Below are 10,898 nucleotides of genomic sequence, written 5' to 3'. Positions count from 1 at the left end.
AATTATGACATGTGCACCGAAATAATAATTATCTATATTATTAAAATTGAAGTATTTTTTGAAATAATATTTTTTCATCTTAATAATTACAATATGTTCCACTGAATTAATAGCTATTAATTAATTAATTATTATGTTAGACTTTTTATATTTAAATTTGCCAAACTTAATTAATTAACCAAAACTATTTATTTTGTTAAATTATTCTCTAACCAAACTTACTAAATTTACGATTATTATCTAACCAAAATTTACAATAAAATTGAAAAAATATTTAAAATGTAACTACAAGATTTATATTCATGTATATTACTATTCCATTAATTTCACCTACAAATATAAACTATAATGTTTTTGTTAAAACATATCTCTTTTATTAAAACTGAAGTACTTTTTTAAATAACTCTTTATTCATCATAATAATTACAACATGAATTAATTCTTAAATAATAACTATCTATATTATTAAAACTGAATTACTTTTTGAAATAACCATTTTAATCCTTATAATTACAATATGTGCATTGAATTAATAACTATCAATTAATTAATTAATTATTCTGTTAGATTCTTCTTTATCTAAACTTATCAAACTTAGTTAATTAACCAAAATTATCTATTTTGTTAAATTATTCTCTAACCAAGCTTACCAAATTTATGACTATTCTCAAACCTTATTATTCTCTAAAATAAAATAAAAGAATTTAAAATGTGACTACAAACTTTAAATTTTATATATTCATGTATATTAGTATATCATTTATTTCACATACAAGTATAAAATATAAATGTTTTTATTAAAAAAAGAAGTTATTTTCAAATATATGTTAAATAATTTAATGGTTAATATAATACATATATATATATTTATATATGAATAATAAAAATACAACAAATACATTTCAATTTATTATTTTTGTCAAAAATAAACATAAAAGTAGAATTTATTTGGCATACACAAAATTTAGAGACATATTTATCTATCTTATTAAAACATAAATACATTTTATTTTGGAATACATTTATTAATATGTATAAATATAATAATTTATTTTTGTTTATAAATAAATATATCAAACATGGTTAATATAGTTAAAAATTATTGACTGACGAATATGTTAAATAACATATAATTTTGATTGATTTTATATACAACCTCAATATAACCAATTAGAAAATTATACACAATTAAAAACCGTTAATCTATCATAAGTGTCATATATTCAAACAAAGATAGATGCACATTTGTTCAAGCGTTACATTTTTGTACTATGAAGCATTTCATATGTCTATTATATTAAAACAAACACCCTCAATACACATGTCAAACTCTAGTTCTATTTAAAAATGAATCACCATATTGTGAGAACATTCCGTCTTTCAAAAGATGTAAATTCTTAAACTACGTAATTCATATCTTTTGTTCTGCAGTGTTTTTATGATAGTATAAACAAGTTTATGCCCCTTGTAAAGTAATACTATAAAGGCGCCTAGTAATCTTTGTGCTCAATACTATATTTGAGTTCTACTTAAAACGAAAGCTACTAATTGTTGTGAACACTATCATTTATAATATAACATTTAGAATTCTTAAGATTTATATTGTTGGGGGTGGATTTACATCCTATCTCAAGGTCCATTAGACAATAAACTAGACCCATTTTTACTATGAAGCCCTAGCTTCTTCTTTGTATAAATAGAGATACAACTCTCTTTATCAAAGGATTCTCTTCTCTTCCATTTTTAGACCTAACACTTCTTACAAAGAGTTTATGGATTCTTAGACTTATTTACACTTGTAATCATACATGTAAAACAATCTTTGATCTATAAATTCTTTTAGATGTTCATTTCTCATTTGATTCTTTAAGATTTCTCCTAAACCTCAAGAATCTAATCTTTTATCTTTAGATTCTTTTATTGTATTGATTCAACAAATACTACCAGCATAAACACCATTTTTGGATCAAACAGTTGGCGCTAGAAGGAGGGGGATCAAGAAGAACTATCTTGAAATCTATCAAACTTGAGAGAAACAAAAAGAAAAAAAAAAAAAATTATCAACAATGTCGTCTTGTTTCTTCACCAACACACGGGTTTGCTTCGACGGAGCGGGAGAGACTAACGATTACGGGTCAAAGGTCGAAGCTTTCTTCAACCAACGAGAAGGCGAGCTTGTCGTCTCGATCCTCACAGACGGCGCCGGTGAAGCTCCCGTCTCGATCCACCGGTGAAGCTTCCGTCTCGATCCGCCGGTGAAGTTGATGGAATCTCGTCCGCTTCTGCGCAAAAGTGTCGATCTAGAGCTCCTCATCCATGCCAGAACTTCAAAGGTACAAGCTTTCTATCCGAAAGGAGACCTCTCTGTGGGACTTGAATCGAACTCTTGGTGGGTTAGTAACAAGATGAAGCAACAATGGCCGTTCCTCTCTTTGCCGACTTCAACCTCGACCTTTCCGACAAAGATCACGAACTCGTCAACTTCGAAGACTTCTGGTGGTGACCGTGAGGAACAATCAATCATCTTATCACGGTTTTATCTCTTCACGAGGGCTCGACAAGTGAAGTTCATGATCTCCTCTTGACACGACAGCAACCAGCCTAGAATCTTCACGACCCATTCGAGGGAGAGTAGATCTTTGGAACAAGAAGCGCTGAGACCGACAGACCTCTCGTTGAGGGCCCTTGCTTCCACGCCATTTTCGTTGTCATTGTTGTCATGGGTATGATGAAGAAGCGCAGGACATGTCCATTGTCGATGTGATGCTTGAGATGGCTAGTCCCAGCCACTTTGGTGCCACTGCTGTAAGCAAAGCTCTGGTTACAGCCCTTGCAAAAAGCCCTTCCGCAACCAGGCTCCGTAACGCCGATGGTGAAGGGTTCCCACACCTTTTGACTTCTTCATGCGTTGCTTGGTCGGTGGTGTGTTCATCTTGGCTTCGAGCTCGAGGAAGAAAACGCTATGTTGTCTGGGCTTGAGAAACCTGAGAGACTTTGGTCTGGAAGAAAGCACAAGGCGTGGGTATGATGACAAGCTGAAACGAGTCGTTCATGCCAAACACCATCAAAAAGGAACCTCAGTTGGCTCTCTCTCGACGTCTCGTTCTCGGCTGTGTCAGCACTCCGATAAGCAGAGCGTCTTCAACTTCTACACCAAGACGCAAAGATGGCTCCGCGTCTTCAAGTCCCATCACGAGAGGTGTATCAGACATGGCTTTACCTGCATCTCTGTGTGCTTCAAGCTCTGTTCAAGCCCCAAAAAGACAAAGAAGAGAGAAGATAACAGAGGCACTATCCACGAGCCTGAGAAGGCTTTTCCTGTGTCGATCATAGTGAGCTTGTCTCTTAGCTCCTAGTTCACCTGACTTTCTCGAGCACACCAGCCTGCCGACGACGTAAAGATTGTTATCCCCACGGAGCTTTCTGCGAACTGGACGTCTTCACTACAAGCTTTAAGATGGAAATAATCAGCGCTGCCCACAAGTCAGGCTTTGCCAAAAAGGAGTTGTTATGATCTAACGAGGTCTTGAAACGACATCTGCGGTAACCCCTTTGCCAAGATACAAACAAAGCTCTCGGCGACCTTGGACTTTTAATTCTTCTTCACGACAAAGATAAGAGCACCCTCAACGCAAATACCCAACTTGGGTTTCTTATTTTGTTTTTTTTTTTCCTTTTTTGGCTGATTTTTTTTTTTTTTTTAAATTAAAAAAGAACCAATTGCGGGCCGCCACGTATTAATGGGCCCCGCGAAACAGTGCAATATACGTCCCTTATTTCGCGACAGGAGACAACCGTCTCTCCCTTTTTGCTGGACCCCACACTACCTTTTCCCTTAAAAACTCTCGTTGCATACCGCGATAATCATGGCCTAAGCCTCTCTTATTAAATCATCACATGGTTTATTCATTTTTAAATTACGTGTGTCAAGATAGACATTATAGCTCTGACTTAAATTATTAAACGATTCTAAGCTGCTCACTCTTATAACTTTTATGAGATGACTCTTGTAATTGTTTTGCTGTTGGTGGACAATTATTATATCATCATATGCATTTGAGAGCACTAAGCAAAAACAATTTTGATAGCTTGCATATTAATTATGCAACAGTTGGTTGTTTCTTTTGGCTTATATTAATCATGGTCATGCTTTTTGCTGTGAACCAGAGTTGATTAGATCGTTGAGCCAAAGAGAATCAACAAGTGACTGCTACTATCATGTCCTCATGCTTCGAAGGATGGCCCTGAGCTACGAGCTTGTCGGAAGCGGTACAAGTGTCACAAGCCACAACGTTTCTCAACGTCATCATAGCCTGACGAACACACAAACCAACAACTTGCTCGGCACACATGATCTCAACATGAGACTTCGGGTCGGCAATTGTTCGGTAAACGTGTATTTTAGGCACGAGTTTAAATTGAACTTGCTTTTTATTAGGCACGAGTTTGCGGTCGACTCGCTTATTGTTAGACACGAGTTTACAAAAACTCATCTTTGGCTAGGCATGAGTTTACAGAAGCTCTCCTTCCACTAGGCACGAGTTCTCAGTAAACTCGCCTCTTGTCTTAGCATGAGTTAAGTAAACTCGTCTTTCGCTAAGCACGAGTTTAAAGCAAACTCGCTTTTTACTAGGCACAAGTTCAAAATATACTCGCCTAAACCGTCATAGGCATGAATGTGGCTAGTTCATTGTCTAATAAACCCTATTCGTAAAATTCACAGAGATCGATTCCATCTCTCTCAACGAACTTGGGGGGCTTACTGTTGGGGGTGGATTTACATCCTATCTCAAGGCCCATTAGACAATAAACTAGACTCATTTTTACTATGAAGCCCTAGCTTCTTCTTTGTATAAATAGAGATACAACTCTCTTTATCAAGGGATTCTCTTCTCTTCCATTTTTAGACCTAACACTTCTTACAAAGAGTTTATGGATTCTTAGACTTATTTATACTTGTAATCATACATGTAAAACAATCTTTGATCTATAAATTCTTTTAGATGTTCATTTCTCATTTGATTCTTTAAGATTTCTCCTAAACCTCAAGAATCTAATCTTTTATCTTTAGATTCTTTTATTGTATTGATTCAACAAATACTACCAGCATAAACACCATTTTTGGATCAAACATATATATAATCCAAATCGTACGTATGTTTACAATATGATAAGAAGGTCAGCAATACTCACCATGTTTTTAAAAGAAAATTACTACAATTAATTTATAACGGGGGTCCGTTCGGGTTGTGTGATGTGTCACTAGTTTTTGGCGTTACGTAAAAATACGACTTGCTTTCAAGTTGTAAGAAAACAAAAAGAATGCTTCACGTTCGCCGTCTTTTGTTCGTCGAAAAAGAAACTTTATTATATGATGCCATTTTCAGCCGATAATCCCATTTTGGTTTTCACGTTCGTCAACTTTTAGGTCCAATGCTTTTTTCAATTTTAATAAAATATAGCTTATAAGATAGTGATTTATCTCTTTATACGTGTGAAATGTTCGGTTACTCTTAATTAATTTCTTTCATCGGAATCTGTCTTTTTCACTTATGACCCATCATCCATGGGAGATCATAGTATTAGGTGTTTGGTTTACTGTAAAGCATGATTTACATATGATTTACGCACATAGGAATCTGTCTTTTCCACTCATGATCCTAGCATCCATGGGTGATCATAATATTAGGTGTTTGGTTAACTGTAAAGCATGATTTATCAAGATAAACAGAACTTCTTTTTTTTTTTTTTGTAAAAATAAACAGAACTTTTGATAAATAATACTTTTTCTGTTTCATAATAAGTGTCATTCTAACATTTTTTTCTTGTTACACAGAAAGTGTCACTTTACAATTCTAATGTAAATTATACTTATTTTCAGCTAAAAATTAATTGTAAACTGCATTGATTTTATAAATAATTCTATTTATCTCAAATACTAGTGGTCAGAGAGGTGTAATTAATAACAACTTACATATGTTTCAACAACTTTTTTTAATCTGTGTGAAAATGTCATAGTGACACTTATTCAGAAACGGATGGAGTATTTTGTAAATCTATTTTTGAAAACTGATGGACCAAATGCTCAGAAAAAAGATGGACATAACTTAAAGTCTTATAGACAATCTAGAATATTAATTAAAACATACATGTTGTATTCTAAAAAGTTTATTCTTGCACTGAAAAAAAACTGCATTGAGATTTATGTAAATCAATTTTCATATAGTGTGCAAAAAAATTCTTTTTTTGATAAACAACGTGTAAAAATTTTACGAAAGAAAAAAACTAACTGAAGCAATAACAACAAAATAACATGGTTTTGTATGGTGTTCTCTGGTTCCATATCTTTCTTAGTTTTAAAATGTGGTTATACTACATGCATGCCGTCTAATAGCATGAGCAACTTGAGCGGTCGAACATGACCCAAATTTAAAAGTAAAAAAAAAAATTAAAATAAATATATAAATTATTGTTTAAGGTTTTAAATTTTCAGGTAAACTACTAAATTTAGGAGTTTATCATTTCAAAAGAGACATCAAATATATAAAATTAGAACTATAAACTTTTTAAACTATTCTATTACATTGTTTAATATACAATTAATAGTTTTTGAACAGGGCCATAAATAATTTGAGACGGCCTCACTCATGCATATTCGAAAACTCTGCAACGAGTGTTCAGATTTTTTATTATTATTAGTATGTACTGGGAATTAGTTTTTGTTTTTAACATTGTAATGGGAATTAGTTATACTATATATTCCAAACGTCTTTATTTTTCAATAAATCTAACAAAAATCTCACAGTCACTGCATGAAATCCATGTTATTAACTTTATTTTTTTAACATACTAGTCATAATCGACGTAAACACGATGTAATCATACGACAGCATCCTACATGCATGACCATTTAAGCCAACCTCATACCTTGCGTTTGCTATATACTACTGTAAATGCACAAAATAGTAGTAGTAAAATAAAGACGGAAACTCTTTTCTATAAATTGTGGATACTGGATAATAATACGGTCCTTGTTTAGTCAAAAAGGTAAAATAACGAAATTTAGATATCTAACGTACGACAACGAAACTTCAAATATTATATCAACAGAACTGTTATACTTTGTAATAATCTTACAAACCCAAATTCATAATTCTATTACAAAAGAAAAAACAGATTCATTGCAACCAAATTATTGATAAGAAATACAAATCTCAAAGAAATTGAGAACAACTCACTTGATTATAAAGGAAATCCTAAATAACTAATGATGTTGCGGGTCGGGTCCTCCAGGGCTTAACCGCTCTGGAGTTTTTCCATGGCTGCTGTTGCTGCTACCTGAAGCTTGACCATCCAGTGCAGTCGCGCTCTTAGCCTTAATAGAAGAGTTTAGACCTCTCACCTTCACCCCTACTGGAGCCCGCTGAAGAGGACGGCTTCCCATGGCGACTGAGGCTAGCAGAAGAAACAACAAGAAGCATAAGGAGAAGCTCAACTTAGCCATTACAGTTACAGTACGTTGCAACTAGTTTCTATGTATAGAAAGGCAATAGAAAGGGAGAGAGATGAGTTGCAATTGTGTAGTAGATAACGCGGTGGGTAAGAGTGTATATGAGGAAAGAAGAGATCCAAGGACGGTTTCTATTTATAGAGTTTTACGGGATGGGTTTCTAGTAATGGTAGTGGAGATGGGTTAAGCTAGCTAAGGACTTGAGTGCTTATGGCAAGTGCAAGCGTGCGTTGTCACCGACGACGGTTTTTCTCGTTGCCTTCATTTTTCTTCATTACCAAAAACATCTATAATAATCATATAAATGCTGCAACCATCTTAGCAAGTGACTCTTGCGACTTTCAAAGTGCAAATTAGTGCTTTGAATAATATAAAATGATAAAGATCGCCGCATTACGGTATAGTACACATATTTAATACGAACGACATCTTAATATATACTTATTCTGTTGGGGCCTATGACTGGTCAAGCCCTTTATAGACTCATGTGCGATCCATTTGTAAACACTCGTTGATTTTGTAGGTGGCCTTGTCTCTAGGATGGATTTTTATACCCCAAAAATTGTGCGGATAATCGTGCTTGGTGGTTAAAATGCATCAAGTGAGAATCGATTTCCTCATTTCCATGTAAATCAGTAGAGTAAACACAACTGGTACTTACTTACAATCAATATGATAAATTTATTTTAAGCATTTACGTACGAGTTCCGAATTGAATTAAGAACGGTGTGTCAATATTTGTCAAACCTTCGTTAAGTAATCAGCTATGCATATGATCATAAATACTCGCTATGTTGTTATGTCACCACGACTAACAAGTAGTTACAAAACCAAAAGTAATCAAGTAAACAAGACTAAACAATGAATTAATGGAATATTGATTATTCGAAATAACTTGAAGATAAAAGTCTATCCATTTATCCAATCGTTTTCCGTAATTACATCATCAAAGTAAGAATTATATCATGAATCTTATTTTACCAGAAAAAGATATGAATCTTATAATATACATTGGTCTATCAAAAAGAGCGATAAGAGCCGGCTTCGAGCGCTATTATAATAAGTTAATAACAATTATATATGTCCATAAAGCAGAAATCTATAATACCAAAACTTACACCATCTCTAACTCGACCGTCCCTATCCATCCAGCGACAGTACATATTAAATATGCATGCGCACTATGAGAGAGAGAGAGAGAGAGAGAGAGAGAGAGAGAGAGAGAGAGAGAGAGAGAGAGAGAGAGAGAGAGAGAGAGAGAGAGAGAGAGAGAGAGAGAGAGAGAGAGAGAGAGAGAGAGAGAGAGAGAGAGAGAGAGAGAGAGAGAGAGAGAGAGAGAGAGAGAGAGAGAGAGAGAGAGAGAGAGAGAGAGTTAATAATACGAGGTAGTGTCGTAGTGACAAATTGACAATGGACGAGGAGAGTGATTCATGAAAATCCAATAAGATAGAAAAGAAAAAGGAAAGGAGTAAAATATGAAAATGAAGTCAAAGGCTAAGAGCACTTAAGTGTTTGTGTTAGTTTTGGATTGGGGAGTCGGAGATTTTCGATATTTATATTCATTCATTTTATTCATCAGGAGATTTCATTACAAGGAAGAATATTCAAAAAAGTTTCAGCCAAAATAATCGAGAAAATGTATTATAATGTTTACTGCATTTGTCAGGGGATGGTAAGTGTAGCTTACGATTCCACAAGGTGAGGTTAAGTAATTTAATTGAAGGATAAGTTTCCAACTAATCACACTTGTTATACTGTAATACGTTTTTTTTAACTGAAGCATTTTCTTATCCAAATCCAGGTTTCAACAAAAACGGTGTCAGCATTAAAATGTCTGACCAAAATACTATGCAACACATCAGTAAATCACTACATCATGTTAGTGACATTTACATATGAAATAGACTCACTATCTGACAAAAATGATTTATATATGTATATTTCTTTAAAATAGAGCAAAAACTGACAGAAAAATACAAATAACATAACACGCGTTATTGGTCTAGTGGCAAACAGAAGGATCACACTTTAGGGTTTTACCCATGTGCATAGTTCGAAGCGCGGCTGATGGTGGGTTTGTATGGTAATTATCTTGAAGAATTTTTGGGTCCAATACGAAGAAGTCTATGCCTAAGCTGCGTGTGACCACTGGTGGATTAACATGGAATAGAATGATCACCAGTCTCTTTGGATGCCTTCGGCAAACTCTTCGACGAACTATGCCCAGATTTCCGGTGGACGGTGGATAATCTGATCTCTTTCGACAACAAGACATCTGGAAACCAGAATCATCCAAAGAAAACAAATAACACGTTCATTAGTAAATCTACAACATGTATACTACATAAACAAACAAAAAAATTAAAAATAAATCTACCAGCTGAAAATAAGTCTACTACTCATAATCATTGAAAAGGTTAAAATATGTATATAATAACTCATATAAAATTATTGAATAATAATAATAATAATAATAATTCATTTTGAAGTAAATATATATATATCGTTAATTATCTACTGAAAAAGTTAACGACATATTAATTTACAGTTGAATTCGGTTGACTTCTCAGTTGGGTTGAAATTACAGTCACTAACTTTATCTCTAAAATATTCCTAGTTAAAAAAACAAAACATATCACAATTTACATGTATATACAGTTCCATCTATCGAAGTTAGAAAGATAATTATTCTGATGCTGTAAAATAAATTCAGCAAAAATAGTAAACCAGTATACTCAAATGTAAGAGGTGGGTACGAAGCAAATAATAGCAAAATTTTCAGTATTTGTGATTTGATTTGTATTTTAAGGATATATAAACTTCTGAATTGCTTTGCTCCAAAAAAAACTATGAATATCCAGAAAATCAGATAAAAGTTATAGCTATTTGCAAATATTTAAAGGTATTTCATTCACGTTACTTAATACAAGTAAATTTAAAAGTTGTTTTCAAAACATGTTTTTATAGAATATAAAATAACAAGTAAAAAATTAATGGAGGTATATGTTCTGTTAATCTCAAAAACTAATTAATTATTTACAAAACATACAAAATTTAAGAAAATTGTAGTTTTATATTATTGTCTTAATTTAATAATTTTATAAGTAATTTTGTGAATAAAATAAATAAAAATTATGTGTCAAAATAATAATTATATAAAATTATAAATTTTAAACTCTATATTTAATTATAGATATTCATTTATTTGTAAACAAGACGAAGCGGAGTGGATATCCGCCTCCTAAAGTTTATTATTTTCGATTTGTTCCAGTATTGATTCTTAATACTTGTTTTGCTCCGGATAGTTATAGATATCTAGATTTTTCGAATCGAAACGAATAAGAAATAGTATCAAATTTAAAGGATAAAATACCAAGAAAGACTCATA

The 10,898-nt window shown here is 33.1% G+C and overlaps 1 protein-coding gene across 1 annotated transcript; it reads right to left on the bottom strand.

Moving 5' to 3' along the window:
• Positions 1-7,146: 7,146 nt before the first annotated feature.
• On the bottom strand, positions 7,147-8,496 carry LOC125577333 (CLAVATA3/ESR (CLE)-related protein 2-like). The gene has a single exon (XM_048738731.1). The coding sequence runs from the start codon at positions 7,502-7,504 to the stop codon at positions 7,265-7,267; it is 240 nt and encodes a 79-aa protein (XP_048594688.1). The 5' UTR covers positions 7,505-8,496; the 3' UTR covers positions 7,147-7,264.
• Positions 8,497-10,898: the final 2,402 nt, after the last annotated feature.

This window comes from Brassica napus, chromosome A8, assembly GCF_020379485.1.
Source record: "Brassica napus cultivar Da-Ae chromosome A8, Da-Ae, whole genome shotgun sequence".
Lineage (NCBI taxonomy): Eukaryota > Viridiplantae > Streptophyta > Magnoliopsida > Brassicales > Brassicaceae > Brassica > Brassica napus.
This window is presented reverse-complemented; position numbering and strand designations above follow the sequence as displayed.

Bases quoted from the DNA above. Each gene is read 5' to 3' on its own strand.
- LOC125577333 (XM_048738731.1), bottom strand. From the start codon at position 7,504: ATGGCTAAGTTGAGCTTCTCCTTATGCTTCTTGTTGTTTCTTCTGCTA.